The sequence below is a fragment of the Uloborus diversus genome, chromosome 5, assembly GCF_026930045.1.
Source record: "Uloborus diversus isolate 005 chromosome 5, Udiv.v.3.1, whole genome shotgun sequence".
NCBI classification, from domain to species: Eukaryota; Metazoa; Arthropoda; class Arachnida; order Araneae; family Uloboridae; genus Uloborus; species Uloborus diversus.
The window spans coordinates 157,588,055-157,603,652 of NC_072735.1; the positions used below are offsets into that span (position 1 = coordinate 157,588,055).

A 15,598-nucleotide genomic window follows, 5' to 3' on the forward strand; every position below is an offset into this window, starting at 1 on the left:
ATGACTGAGCTGGCGATGTATTTCAGATATGTGTTGATTCAGAATTTGTTATAGATGTTTAAATATGCTTATTTTAAAGTAGCAAATCTCCAAAGTACCAATTTTGGGAAGTAGTTGATTCATTTCGTACTCATTTTGCTACATGAAAATACATATACATGCATTTTATATATAAATGTAGTCCAATGAGTAACTTTTTATAGTGGCTCTCGAAGACTGATTGCTCATTTTTATTTATTTATTTATTTATTTATTATTTGTTTGAAATTTTAAAATGTATACATACCACCTTCAGAAGGCTAATTTAGCGTTTTGTCGCATGCGAAATTTTTTATTTCCGCAAATTAAAAGAAAATGAAAAATATAGGTTTTTTTTTTTTAAAGCAAGAGCTTGAGTGTTTTCGAGTTCAGCTCTCGTTCAGTTCAGTTTTTGAGATGCTTGAGAGTTTTCGTCTTCATGGTTACAAAACGTTTGCGGTTTCGTTCATTCTTTTTTTTTTTTTCTTTTAAGGCTTAAATCAAGCACATTTTTCGTTAAAAAACGTTTTTTATCTTAATAAATTACCGCATTCTAGTTAACATTTTTTGTGGATATGCCTCGTTTTACCTAATCTAGAAGATCACCAGTCATGATATAATGGGTGTGAATTTCTTTCCCATTTTCATTCCATTCCCTTTGTAAAAACAAGAAACATAACGAGTAGATCCTATCGCAATTCGTAATTGTGAAAAACATAATTTGAATTGAACACGTCAAAATTCTCGAATGCATGCCAGGGGCTGTTTATGGATTTTATTCTTATAATTTTATGTGTTTTGTTTTTTTTTAACAGCTCTCACCAAAATTACGTAATTTCTTTTCACACTGACAAACGCAACCGTTATTCTGTGAAATAACGTCACATCTATCATATTGACTGATTGCCAGAGAAAGTTATAATTGCTTTATAGAAAACTAGTGGTACCCGCACGTCTTTGCCCGTAATAGAAAAATTAAAAGGTCTTTTGGTTCGCCTGTATATTTACAAATATGGTATGGTGAATTTTCTCGCCAATTGGCTTATACCCGTGTTACGGTTCCACGTTATGATTACAATTTCGTATCTCGCCAATTGGCTTTTGCCCATGTTACGGTTCCACGTTATGATAATTTCGTAATTTACTCGTCCATCTTATGATAATTTTGTTCTTAAAACTGGAATAGAAAAAGAACCACATCGAATTTTCGAAAAATCGCTTCGAGGTGCACACCCTCATGCTACAAACTATGTGCCAAATTTCATGAAAATCGGACGAACGGTCTAGGCGCTATGCGCGTCACAGAGATCCAGACATCCAGACATCCTCCGGACATCCAGACAGAGAGACTTTCAGCTTTATTATTAGTAAAGAAAGATAAAGAAGTTGCTCGAAGTCTTCCAGCTATACTTAGATAATATACTTATTAACACAGCAGTAGCAAAAAAGAGATCAGCGAGAAGTTGCTTATAAAGCTTTGTAGGCGCATTTTTCACGAACAATGTTTCTTCAAAAGTTTATGAACAAAAATAAATGAACAGTAATAATAATTAAAAAATGACTAAATCAGCTAAAATAAAATAATAAGAAAATCAGATTTTATGTATTAGTTAAAAGTTCTGCGAAAAGTTGGTTAAAAAACATTGTACATGTATTTTTCAGGAACAATGTTCCTTAAAAAGTTAATGAATTAAAATAAATAAATAATAACAATTTTAAAAAAAAGATTAAATGAGCTAAAATAAAACAATGAGAAAAATCAGACTTTATGTATTACTTTTTGAAGAAACTTGGCAGGGTAATTTAATTTGAAAAAAACAAACATAAAGATTTGAGTACGAACGAAATTTTGTAGTTCTTTTACATTAACAAACTTAAATAAGTAAACATGATATCGATTGGAAAAAACTAAGTAAATAGAATTTTTCAAATGTTGTTAAGTTATTAATTTTCCTATAAAACAGCTCTTTAATAGTTATTGAGTTGCTCTCCTTATTAATGTAGTATACAAATATTTATTTTTAGCTCTACGATGTGTTTTCTTTTTCGAAATTTTGTTAATTTTTGTGATAAATCTTGACGTTTCCATTTAAAAACTTTCGCCGTGAATTACTTGATTATTATAATTAAGTATTCTTAGTTACTCACAATACATCTGCATTAAGTAACTAAAGCATATTTGTAATACGCTTCAATTGTTATTGTTTTCGGAAGGGAACTCAACTGTTATTCTTTTTAGAAGAAAACGGTTTTAGTATTATTACTAAACAATTTTATAAACTCCCCATTTCATTCTCCATTTGCTGCTCTCTTCAAGATATTCCACTAAAATCTTTTTCTACCATAAATGCAATCTTGGCAACAATTTTTTTTTTCTTTTTCTCTATTGCCGTAAAAGTAAATGAAATTCTATAAAATAAACCTTCAACACAACTTTTATTTCAATTATGATCGTTCTTTTGGAATAAAATTTTATTCAGTTATTATATGTCTGAAATAATTTTTGGCGAATTTCATTGGACGTTGCTTTCAGACGATAATATTTTGTATGCGGTTTTATTGGAGAAAAATTTTAATAATTGTGCTCGATATTTTTACGATCGCTCTAAAAATTTTATAATATAGTATATATATATGTACGTAACTTTTATCACGTTGTGGTTATTTTATTGATGAAGTGCGTTATTGTCTTTGTCTTCATCAAACATAAAATCGGAATTTAGGGAATAGTAATTTATAAAGCTAATAATTGAAGTGAACGTTTTAAAGCATGTGCATGTGAAGTGGCTTTCGACCAGGGTTTGAAAATCTCATGATATTTTCGAAAATATCCGATATTTTGATATCTATCCGATATTTTCATTTACCACAAAGTAAAGTCTTCAAAATAGTAAATGCATCTTCAAAACACTCTTTCTTTTCTTATATTTTAACTACAATATGTAGACTTAAAATTAAGGTTTCTTTCGTTATTTATAACTAATATTTCGTTTTACATTTCTATCACTTTTAATAAAGTTCATTTAGCATTAGCTGTTTTACTCATTTTTCTTCTGTTAGCTACTTTTACAGTTATATGATTTATCAGAAATAAATAATATGCATTAGTCGATGCACCGTTATAAGACATTCACTTTTTTTCTGAGCAATGCTTAATATTTTATTAGGCACTTTTAATATGAATTCAAATTGTTTACATTACTAATAATTTTATGAATATAAAATAAGTAAAAAAGTAATATTGTATTACTTTGTTATATTATTGATGTATTAATACATCATAAAAATATAGTACATAACTTTTTAGTTATTTTTAATAATAAATGAACAATATTACTATGATTAATATATTTTTTATATTAAAAATACCGTAGTTGAAAAAATAAATATCGGATATGTATCGTGATATATATCATGATATATATCGACTGATATATGTCGGCGAACCCTGTTTTTGATAGTTTTAGAATTCTTTTTTTTTTTTTTAATGTAAAAATCATTAGCTTTAAAAGTTACATGTTTAATTGTGTGAATGTAATAATTGATAAGGCTACGTTCACTTTTAGGAATTGTCACATTAGGCTCGTGCGTCCTGCAACATTGTAATGATTGAAGATATATAGTTAAATTCTCTTAATACGACCACGTTGAATACGAAATCACGTCTAAAACGAATTTTGTTCGTTAAGTTTGGTTTGCTATTTAATTAGTACATTAAAAATTTCACTTATAATACGTGCATTAAATTGAACGTCACGGCTAAGACGATCAGAAATTTCTAACCTCTTCCCTTAAAATGTTCAATGCTCGCAATTAAGCGATTGAATGCTGCTATTTTTTTCAATTTTTTTAAAAGAAATTATTCATTATTTTGTGAGGTTGCACAAGGCTTATTGTATATCAAAAAGGTTTATTCTTTTACATATAGAATAAAGCCCATACAATTGCTTATCTAGCTACATTTCAACTTGCTCAGAAATAAAACTCTACCTCCCTATAACTTGTCCCTCAGTTGCTGACTATATCTTAGTTTTTCAATTTTTTCCCACTAACATTCTTTTTTCATTTCACTTCCTTTTACAAAACGAGCTGATGTGTGCATCACATGACTTCCTTTTACTCCAATTTAATGTCATTTTCCCGTTACTGGCAATGTGATTCAATAGTTTACTCTCTAAATATCACCAACAGTGGCCAAATTAAAATCAGATTTAAAAAAAAAAATCGCCAAATTTGTCGCCAAGTTGGCGACAAAACTTGGCGACCAAAAGACTGGCGATATATCGTCAAGTGTCTGACAAATTATATCACCACTTGAGTTTACATCGAAATTAACAACGATTTCCCCCCAAAAAGGGACAAAAGACCCCCTTTGAAACACCCGAATGCAACCTAAAGAGAAGGTGCACAACTAGACCGCACTAGGAGTCTACGTACCAAATTTCAACTTTCTAGGACATACCGTTTTTGAGTTATGCGAGATACATACACACATACATACGTACATACGGACGTCACGAGAAAATTCGCTGTAATTAACTCGGGAATCATCATTATGGATATTTCGCGTGTCTATAAGTTCTTAGGCATTTATCCACGTGTGTTCGAGTCGAAAAAAAAACTCAATATTCATTCGGGGGTGAGTAAAATGGAAATTAAGGTCGATTTTTGAGTGAAATTTTTTTCGCGAATACAATACTTCCTTTTTACTTTCTTCTATATCTAATATATAGAAGAAAGTATTGGATTCGTGCAAATTTTCGAATTTCGAATTTTGACGGATTCGAACGTTTTGAGGTGTGCTGAGTCCATTTCGACTATTTTTGGAAAATGTCTGTCTGTCTGTGTGTATGTGTGTGTATGTGTGTCACGTCTGTGTGTGACCAGTTTTTTGTGGCCGCTCTACAGCAAAAACTACCGCATGAAATTGAACAAAATTTGGTACACATATGTGCCCCTATGTGAACTTGTGCCCATTGGTTTTTGGCGCGAATTCCTCCAAGGGGGGTGGAGCAATGGGACGTTTTTTGAGTTACGCGTGCTTGCTATTCCTCAGGAAGTAACTGGCGGAATCAAACAAAATGTGGTCCATATGTTGCCCCTAACAGGAGCAGGTGCTGATTCAATTTTGGTGTCAATAGCTTAAACGGGGGTTGAGTTATCGAACGTTTTTTGTCGTCAATTGTGACTGCTGTATCTCAAGAAATAACGAACGGAATCAAACAAAAATTTTTTGACAAGTAGCCCTTAGTGGATATAAGAGCTGATTTTATTTTGGTGTCAACAGCTAAAAAGGGGGTAGCGCAATCGCCCGTTCTCTTTTTCCATTGTGAGTGCCCTATCTAAAGAAGTAATGCTACGTTCTGGTTGAAATTTGGAATATATGTGAATCCATACGTAAACAGGCTTTGGTTCAATTTTGACTCCAATCGCTCCAAGAGGTGTTGATTTTTTTTTTTTTTTTTTGCGAATAAAAATAGTTTTATTAATGCAACAATAAGAAAGATAAATCGTAATAGATTGTCGTCTGCGTATTTCTCGTGATTTTAATTGTATGGAAATGATCGGAAATATTATCTCAATGATTTAAAATTTTTAACTGTTGCCATCTTATGTTTGTTAATAAATAAAATATTTGTAATTAATTCAAGTAAGGCTTTTAAAGTAACTTTCAATTTTCACTCTTTGTTTTGTTTTTACAATAATTCAGACATTGGGATGGTCGTCAAGATTTTGCATGTGTAATTTTGTTTTTGTTAGGAATATTGCTTCCTCGTCAAGCATGGGGAGGGATCAGAAAAAGGAAAAATATAGAAGAAAGTTTCGTGATGGCCACAACATACTAGTTTGTAAAAGGAAGTAAAAGGAAGTATTTTATTCGCGAAAAAAATTTCACTCACAAGTCGGACTTAATTTCCATTTTGCTCACCCCTGAATGAATGTTGAGTTTTTTTTTCAACCCGACCACACGTGGATATATGCCTAGGAACGTACAGACACCCGAAAGATCCATTTTGACGATCCCCGAGTTAATTACAACGAGTGGCGTCTGTATGTACGTATGTATGTGTGTATGTGTGTATGTATGTCGCATAACTTAAGAACGAAATGTCGTAGAAAGTTGAAATTTGGTACCTAGAGTCCTAGTGGGGTCTAGTTGTGCACCTTCCTTTTTGTTTGCATTCGGATGCTCCAAAGGGGGTCTTTTGCCCCTTTTTGGGGGGAAATCATTGTTAATTTCGATGTAAACTCAAGTGGTGTTATAATTTGGCGGACACTTGGTGATACATCGCCAGTCTTTTGGTCGCCAACTTGGCGACAAATTCGGCGTTTTTTTTTTAATTTTAATTTTAATTTTTATTATTTTTTTAAAATTTTTTCAATTTTGCCACCGTTGGTGATATTTAGAGAGCAAACTATTGAATCACATTAAAACTGCCAATAATGAGAAAATGACATTAAATTGGAGTAAAAGGAAGTCATGTGATGCACACATCAGCTCGTTTTTAAAGAAATAAGTTAGATTTTCTTAATTCACTAATGATTAGGTTACAACGTGTCTATTAGATAATAAACAGTAGTAATCATTCTTTAAACACAGGCAAACATTCTTTGTATTCATAGTATAACTCATTCACGGTTTTTTAAAATATAACTGCCAATACGAACAAACTGGTGGATTTTTGAGGGTTCGTATTAAGCGAGTTCATCTGTACTTAAATAGTTGTATGCAATGAATTTCATCCATTGAACTGATATGGCTCGAACTTATGTCAATGTCTTGGTTTTCAGGGAGGTGAAAGAGAATGCTGGGAGTTCCACAATATCACTCTGTCCAGGGTAAGTACAAATTCTTTCCACTAATTATATTGAAAATTTTAATCCAAACCCCTTTAATATTAAGTTATCAGTGTGCTAATTTATGATATTTTTTATTATTAGCTAATGTTCATTTTTAAATGGTCCTCATTAGTAATCATTTGAAATAAGGCAATATTATATTCTTTTAAAAGATGCTGAGCATTCAATGTTAGTGATGATAAGTTTTTTTCAGGAAATAGGTTAGTGTTTCATAAATTTATTAATAGCCCTGAGTAAATCATTTTCTTCATTTTAAAAATATGATATGCTTGCAGCTTACCTTCTGTTTGGCTTTTTTTATCAGTAAATTAGTCACAGAAATCAAAAGCATCATATCAATGATGATCGATGATCTATAGATTTAAATTGTTATACAGCTCGACACAACTTGATTTTCACATGGAAAGAATTCGCAAATTTTAATAAAAAACAAAAATCAGGATTTTTTTTAGGTCTTGGTAACATAATTTTATTACATCAAAGCAGTAGTTTTATGCTTCAAACATATAGAGAATCAGTGGATTCGACCATTTTGTACAATTACTTCTGGCCTCTCGGACTTCTTACGAAAAAGGGACATAGCAGCAAGCCTGTCGAAAACAGAATACTTTGAAGTATTTCATGAATTACTTGCTGACAAGCCATTGTAACTTGATTATACAGAATTAAATGGAGAATTTTAAAAATGAATTGGTGGTAATCATTTTAAAAATTCTAAATTGTCGGACGCTATTTGGTGAGAATGACTCTAATGTACTTAAATTGCTTAATTGCTCTGTATGCAAATATAAACGAAGGTGGTAATAATATTTTTTTCACATCCCTTTTTCATGATGGTAAAGAGAGGAATTAAAGTCTATTCCAGAGCAAAAGAAAAAATAAGTTATGTTTGAGGGAATACATGAATATTTAACAATGGGGTGCCGTCTAGTAATCGGTACAGCTTAAATACAGCAGTGTCAGGTTACTCATTAAGAAATTCTATGTGATTGCACAGAATATTGCTATTAAAACTGCATGCTCCTGTTTCGGAATTTGCAAGAAAATGGAGTTATGCGGATTAAACTATTTAGGCATTTTCCCCACTATTAGTAGTTTTAATAGAAACTTCTTGTCATTCCTCCGACTTTTTTGATTAGAAAAATATTATGAGCTACTCTTTTTTCCGCTACCGAATTAATTTTCAACCCTTTATTTAACTTTTCTTTATTTTATTTTTTATTTTATTTTTTATTTATTTATTTATTTTTCATTTTTACTATGGATTGTTAAACCTAATTTTTTATAAACCCATCATTACTTCACTAAAAAAATCTTCATATTTAAGAAGAGAAATATGTTTACTTTCAATCTAAGATTTACGAAAGCTTTAAAATGAAGTAATGTGTTCAAGATATTAAAAGAAATAAAAGAAAGAAAATTGCATTTTTTGTAATTTTACTTATGAATTGGAGAATTTTTCTTAAAACTTGCTGGCCACGTATTACTCATTTTCTACGCCCCTCTCAAAATATCACTTTTTTTTTAATGAGTCTACTTTTTAATAGTAGTTTAGATTGTAGATTTGTTGTTTTTACGTGTTGACGGAATGTTTTTATGGATTTTAAATTCATGCATCGTAAACACACACACACACACATTATATATATATTCTATCAATATAAATATTTTTCATATTTTAGTTTCTAATTATTCTCTTCACATAAATTTAAATTTAAAAAAAAATTTCTAAAAAAAATAATGTTGCAAATTATAAAGTATGATTTTTGCACAGATTTTGTTTTTTTCATTATTATAATTACTATGAAAAAATGTACTTGCAGTCTTTCTAGTCTCTTTATTAAATTAGTAAATTCAAAATTATCAATTTGAATAGAAAGGAACCTTAGTTACAGAGCTTAACATATTATTATTTGTGACTGCTTTTAGTTAATAGTATTTAACTATGATTGTGCTACTACGCAAGTGAATATAAAATGAATTTTTAACATTCTTACTCTCAAAAATTCATTTAGTGAGTAAAGTTAATAGCAAATATCGCTTTACGTTTCTTTATTAATAATCCTTTTTCTCGATGAAATTAAGAGAATTAATGAATGCGAAGACTGAAGAGAATTTGAACTCACGACTTGAAACGGAATATTTTATGACCTCTGTCATTAAAAAGTATTAATTTCGGCTAAAAGGTAATGTAGTCTTTTGTCTGTTCGAAACTTTCTTCTTCATTCTTTTGTTTTGGCAACAAATTGAACTTGGTTACTATTCTTTTGCTTTTCTCCTCTCGTTTATTATCTTAAAAAATTGAATTTTCTGATCATGTGGTTGGTCTTAAAATATTTGGAAGATTCTTTCAGTTACGTGGCTTTTTGATTCAAAAGCAAATTATTGAAATTAATGAAATCATTTTCAACAGCAAAATATTGTTTAGTTTAAATTGATAGCTTTAGTATAAAGCTTTAAATTATTCGCTTTAGTATAAAACATTGAATTGGTCGCTTTAGTATAAAGCTTTAAATGCATTTATTTCATCAAACAAATTTATTGTACTTTTTGTTGATTGTGGGTCAGACCATTTATACTTGATGTAATAGATAGCTCTGTATTGTTTTAATGCAGCCATAATTCGAAATACTGAGTAGAATTTTTGTTGTCAATCATTTCTCTTTACAGAACGACAATATTTTTCAAAAACTTTTCCTCTAATTCAGTTTTTATTTCTTTTCAAGTGTAGATAGAAGTTTGTTGCTTTTTAAACTTTTGAAATACATAATTATTTAAATCCGTGCATTCTTTTTTTTTTTTTTTTTTTTTTTTTTGATTTATGTGTACTTAGGATTGACAAAATTTGACCGAATTATGTCAAGCCTCCCCTTTTGCTATGAATATTTTCGAGAAACGTGTTTCTTTCATCGCAAATTTTGTGAAGGGGCTACTTTAGGATATTTTTTTAAAAATGTAACAGACTTCTGGTTGAATTTGATAGAACAACGCCTAGACGCTCGAATTATAATGTTTGCAGGATGTGCACAGGAATTTCAATACGTTGCGCACAGGGGGCCATAGGGCTGTGTAGTCGCTGCGAAAGTGACGGACTCCGATTCCGAGAATTTCAGAGCCTTCGACTTTGACTCCTTTATCCCAAAGACAGTCTGATTCCGACTCTGCAAACACTGGCAGGGTGGTGAATTTTGTAGGAAATTGACCGAACTCTGACTCTTGAAATTTTAAATCTTGGACTCCAAAATCAGTCGGACTTCGACTTCGCATTCCCTTGGCCACACGTGTTTCAGAGTATCAGGGAAAGCTTTTTCCTTTTCAGAAAAGTTTTCTGGGAACTAGGCTTTTCTAGGTTTCGCAGAAGTCAGATCGAGCTTTCAAAATAATCATTAACTTTCAAAACTTTCTTTGAATGAAAATATCAGAAGTACTTTAGAACTTTTCGGGTAAACTTGGTTTATTTTAAAACAATTTTTCATTTCCTTTAAGACAACTATTTTATTGTTTCTTCTAAAATGTGAATCGAGAAAAACATCAAACTTATTTTCTCCGTGTATGAGTAATAATATCCGTTTTGAAAACGTCGTCGGACACGTAACTTAGTGCTTTCCTCTACACTCTACGCCTTTATGGAAATACACCGGTGTGACGCAGACCTGCCTTCTCGTGGTGCATCCTGGACAGCGTTATTGGCAAGCTTAGTGGTCTACAATTTTGACATGTAGTCAACCTGTGCACTTCCTGAGACTTTTTACGTTCTTTGTTGAAATTTTGGTTTTTTATCTCAAAGCAAAAAATCTGTACTAACTGATCCATTAGAAAAAAAAATCAATATGCCACGCTGAGTACACGGTATTGGCAATTTGTGAGCTGCTTTATCTTTCTCTCATTCCAAACTTCTTTTCGTAAATCACTTTCTCCATCAAATGCATCATTGCCAGAAGTCACGTGTTCTCGATGATTGACGAGGCCGATTTATATTTCTTGTGACAATCACTCGACGTTTATGGTTCCGGTTTTTTTCTTTTTCTTTCTTTCTTTCGTTTTTTTTTTTTTTTTTCTACTACCTGAAGGATATTAAACCTGTGTAAGAGCTCGAAAGACATATCACAACACCAGATTTTTTGAGGAAAAAAAAATAATACGAAGTACTCGAAAAAATAATGCAACTTGTTCCTCTTGAAACGAAATGTTCGAACAATTCCAGGAGTTGCGTTCGAGTTTATTGGATCATTGTGCAGTGTAACGTAATTTTTTTCCATCTGTCTGAGAGCATTGGATTTTGTAGTGTTCTTCATATACTATGTACCTAAAAAAAATCTTTTTGATTGGTTACAGAGTTGTCGCAAATGTGGAACTGATGAATTAAATGCCGATAAATTATTTCTTGTTCTGACCTTCTTTAAAAACATTCCTTCTCAAGGTATGATTTCAATTTAGAAAATATTAATTGTCATCTTAAACTATTTTCTGAATTTCAAAAGTATCCTCTAAAATTGATTTTAAAAGTATGTTCTAATACATAAAGAATGAAATCTGAAATTTAAGAAGTACTCTGACGTCTAAAGCTATCGTCCGAAGTCCGAAAATATCCTTTACATAAGGAAAACATCTAAAATGAGGACAGGTATTCTAGCGCCTGGTAATCCTTATATATATTACAGCGAATGATCGAGTAACGCTCCTGACGTCACCAGCAACAAACTCGCGCCACGGCATGATAATTTGATAATATTTTTTGGTTATGTTGGACTTGCAGGGAAACGTTTTATTTTGACGAGGCTGAACTGGATCCGATCACTTAACTGTTTTACTGGTGGGACTGTCATTTTAGGAGTGTGAAGAAGCGAAAAAGTGGTTAACTATTAACGCTATCTACTGGAGTTTGGGGTTAATCCAACTGAGTGAGGGTTGAAATTTCAACTATCGAAATATCACCAAACGGGCAATTGCTTCGTTAAGATGTAGAAGAGTAGAAGCAATTTTCATCCTTCATGCCTTAAGGGGTCACAGTACCTTTCAAGCAATTTCTTTCAATTTGTATAAATTGTATATTTCTTTGAAACCATAACATGCATATTTTTTAGTAAGTTACCGCCCCTAAGCCAGGGCTAAGGCAGAAATACTTAAAATATACCACCAGCTCAGTTATTCCATTGATGGAATAACTGAGCTGGTGGTATATTTTAAGCATAACATGCATACTTATTTCGTAAGCAATAATTTATTTTCAAAATTTAAAAATATTGCCTACTTTTTTTGAAAATTCAAAAAATTGAGGAAAGTTTCAACTTTTTAAAATCCCTAAGCCTTTTTTATTTTTGCACTAATTTAAAAAACGTTTTTTGCAGAACGATCACTATAATCATCTCTAAAAATATGTGCATTCATTTGCTTGAGTTCATTCGAAAGTTTTCTGTGATTAATTATGTAAAAAATCAAAGTTTTTTTTTTAAATTGGTTTTTAAAGGTTTAACATGCTCTAAACATTAGAGTAATTTATAAAATGCTTATCCAATGCACAGTTTTGTCAAATATGTTATCCCAATTGCAAAAAGTGTTACTTTAAAGCTGTATCTTTAATAGAAAAAAAATCCTTAGGGATTCTAATGACATGAAAACACAAAAAAAAAACATTGTCGAGAAAAAGCAATTTGAAGTTTTTCTTTTGCATAAGAACACATAGGGAGCATGGCCTAAAACCACCCATAACTTTTTAAATATTTGAACTAAAGCATTGAAATTTTTCCCCTGTGTTCAGAATAGTTTTTTGTTTTGAAATAAGCAATAAAAATTTTTTTTTGATCGTTTCATCATTTTTGAGGTACTGTAACCCCTTAACGGGCGACTTTCTAGTTTTAAAATACTTATAAATTTTTAAAAAATCTTGTCTATGCAAATTTTTCCATTTATTAATGACAAATTCATGTACTTTTTTTCAATACACGTATTTCTTGTACTTTAATGCACATGATGTTTGAAAAAGGGTTTTTACAATGTGGGCCGTATGGTTGTAAGAATCACTATAAACGAACGGAATAATATTTAATGTGGCTTCCATTCAGAATGATCCCGTCCTTCATTCGCCGGTGTGCATTGTGCAAGACCACATTTGGACGCCATTCGGAACATCTAGTTGTGGTTTTAAAGAAACCAATTAAATTTTCTTATGCATTTATGATTTCAGTTATTAATTTCTTGTATGCTTTCCATTTGCATTCAGATACCTCCATTTATGGTTTTCTGATAAGTAACCATTTTCTCGCCAGGTTCATCTAATATTAGTGCCTATAATAAACTGTTTGACCCTCTATGATTACAAACAAGTTTTGTTTTGTTTTCCTGAAAACAAGACCGTAATCTTTGGTTGATTTGTCCGAAAACTTTTTACGCACGCAATCTTTCAGCGTATTGTTTCGTTTTGTCGTCCTTTTTGTTTTCACAAAAATAAAAATCCTGGATGGTGGCTACCGAAAAGGAAAATTTGGCCATATAGCTGAATTAAAAGTGTCTGTTTCCCTTTTGCTGCTAAATAAAATTTGAAATTTGAAATTCTACTTTGCATAAAGAAATTCTGAAAAATCCTCATTTTATCAAATGCCTCTAAAACCTGTTAAACCCAAAATGTAAGCTTTCTTTTTAGGAAATATAGTATTATATTAATCAATTGGGAAAAAAATAAAAACTTTTTGAATTTGGCGTTTTTGAAAATTGATTTTTTTTTTTTCTTCTAAACGCTGTAACAAGGAAATTAAAGCACCTAAATTCAAATGCTTAATACCGTCTCAAAGAGAAAATGAATATCTTTCAAATACGGAAAACTGTAACAAAATTCGTGAACTGTTACAGAGATACAACACATTAAATTCTTTTTTTGGAAATCGCAAATGAGAAATAGCTTTCAGGTTGCCGTCTTTAGTGGATTAGAAGCCGAGCCAGAAATTGTTTTGAAGAAAACAAAAATGTGCCCGGGATTTAGTTTTTCCCCCAAATTTTAACGTATTTCAAATTCAAAAACCTTCGAGACTATGAAGGTATCCCCCCCCCCCCTAGATTGACTAGGACTATACCAGGGATAAATTTCTCCGCATGTAAGATCGAAAAAAATTGAACAAAAAATGTGTGTTACGTAGCAATGTTTCAGGATTAATGTTCGTTGTCCAACGCAAAGAACTTAAACGTCTACTAATGGGGCCCAGGTGGCGATTCTAGTCTTCAATGTTCTATGTCCAAAAAGAAGTAGCACTTAGCTTAAGACTCACGATTTCTAAAATCAAGCACTTCCGCCCCTATTCTTTTTGATCCATTAAACTATCCTCGAAAATTCTCTTCGAATAATTATGCTCTCAAGTCAAAGTATTTTAGAATTTGAGGTAAAAATCTATAGCCCACCGTCATTGATTAAAATGGAATGAAAGGCTGCAACGTCTTTGATAAACGCGTAGCAGTTAAAGAAATTAATGGCCGCTGAACCGAATTAATGACGTCATTAAAGAATAGTTTGCAATTTGTTGGAGACACTTTGCTCTTAAATTTCAAGTTTTTCTAAAGTGGAGATCTTGTTTTTTGTTGTTGATCTATTTTCTAATTTAAATTTCGAATGTGAGCAGTAATTTATTTTTAAATGGTCCCTTTTTAAACAAAAGGGTAAATAGATATCTCAGTTCGCTTATAGTCCTTCATAATTTTTTTCTGACTTTGGATAAGTTTTATAAAGAAATTAATGTTTTAGGGAAAATTTATTTTTTACAGTTTTTCAGAGCCTGAGACAGGCACAATTGTAGTAGTTCATATTATAAATGGCGTGTGCTGAAGTTATTTTTTTAACGTTAACAGATTTATTTTATTTTCAACAAATGTGCACAGAAATTACTATAGGTAAACCGCATTGTAACACGTATGGTCGATGATTGATCCGGTTTACCGGGCACCTGGTTAATCGGTGTCCAGATAATTGGCGATCTGCTGTCATAATTTGGAAGAAGGTAACCTTGCTTTAAAATATATTAACACACAAGCATACCCACGCGCACACCCATATACACATGCACACATTTATCTATTAGGGATGCACCGATTAATCGGCAGTACCATTAATCGGAAAAAATATTTTCAAAAATCATTTTTTTTTATCATTCCTTCAACAAGAAAGTATGATGTAAAAAAGTGTAATTTTCCACAACATAAGTATAAGATGTAGCATGAAAATAAAGACAAACAATGCAAAATTTGCGCATAACTGAATGAATTATGCAAATTAATCTTCACAGCTGACGTTCACGTAACACTATTACGATGAATTCAGTCTAAAATAATAGCTTAGGGGAGACCGGGGTTAGTTGTTACATTTGTTTTCAATATTTTTTTTTTCGCTAAACTATTTTAAATGTGTGAAACTTTAAAATGCCATTTGTGAACAATAAATAAATGTAATTTTCTACAAACATTACTATAACATGTAACAAAGTCTACAGAGTAAAAACAAAACATATGTTTTAGAAAGTGCGTTAAAACTGAATGAAATATTAAGCGATCATTTCCTAAGTTTGTGTTATGATACCCTCACCCCCAGCTTTTGATGGGGATTTTTTTTTTTCGGTTTGTTTGTTTCAATTATTTTGTTCTGTCTAATTACACATATGATTACATCAAACATTTTGCAACTTACTGTTAAAATTATTCATTTTTAACTCAACAAAAAATAAGTTATTATTAAATAATG

The 15,598-nt window shown here is 31.2% G+C and overlaps 1 protein-coding gene across 1 annotated transcript in view; it reads left to right on the plus strand.

Annotated features, from left to right (window-relative positions):
• The window catches only part of LOC129223217 (tight junction protein ZO-1-like), a 619,137-nt gene that overhangs the window by 444,427 nt on the left and 159,112 nt on the right, over nucleotides 1-15,598 (plus strand). Inside the window, exon 4 of the mRNA XM_054857781.1 lies at nucleotides 6,811-6,858. Within this exon, the coding sequence (XP_054713756.1) occupies nucleotides 6,811-6,858 (48 nt within the window). The remainder of the gene's footprint in view (nucleotides 1-6,810; nucleotides 6,859-15,598) is intronic.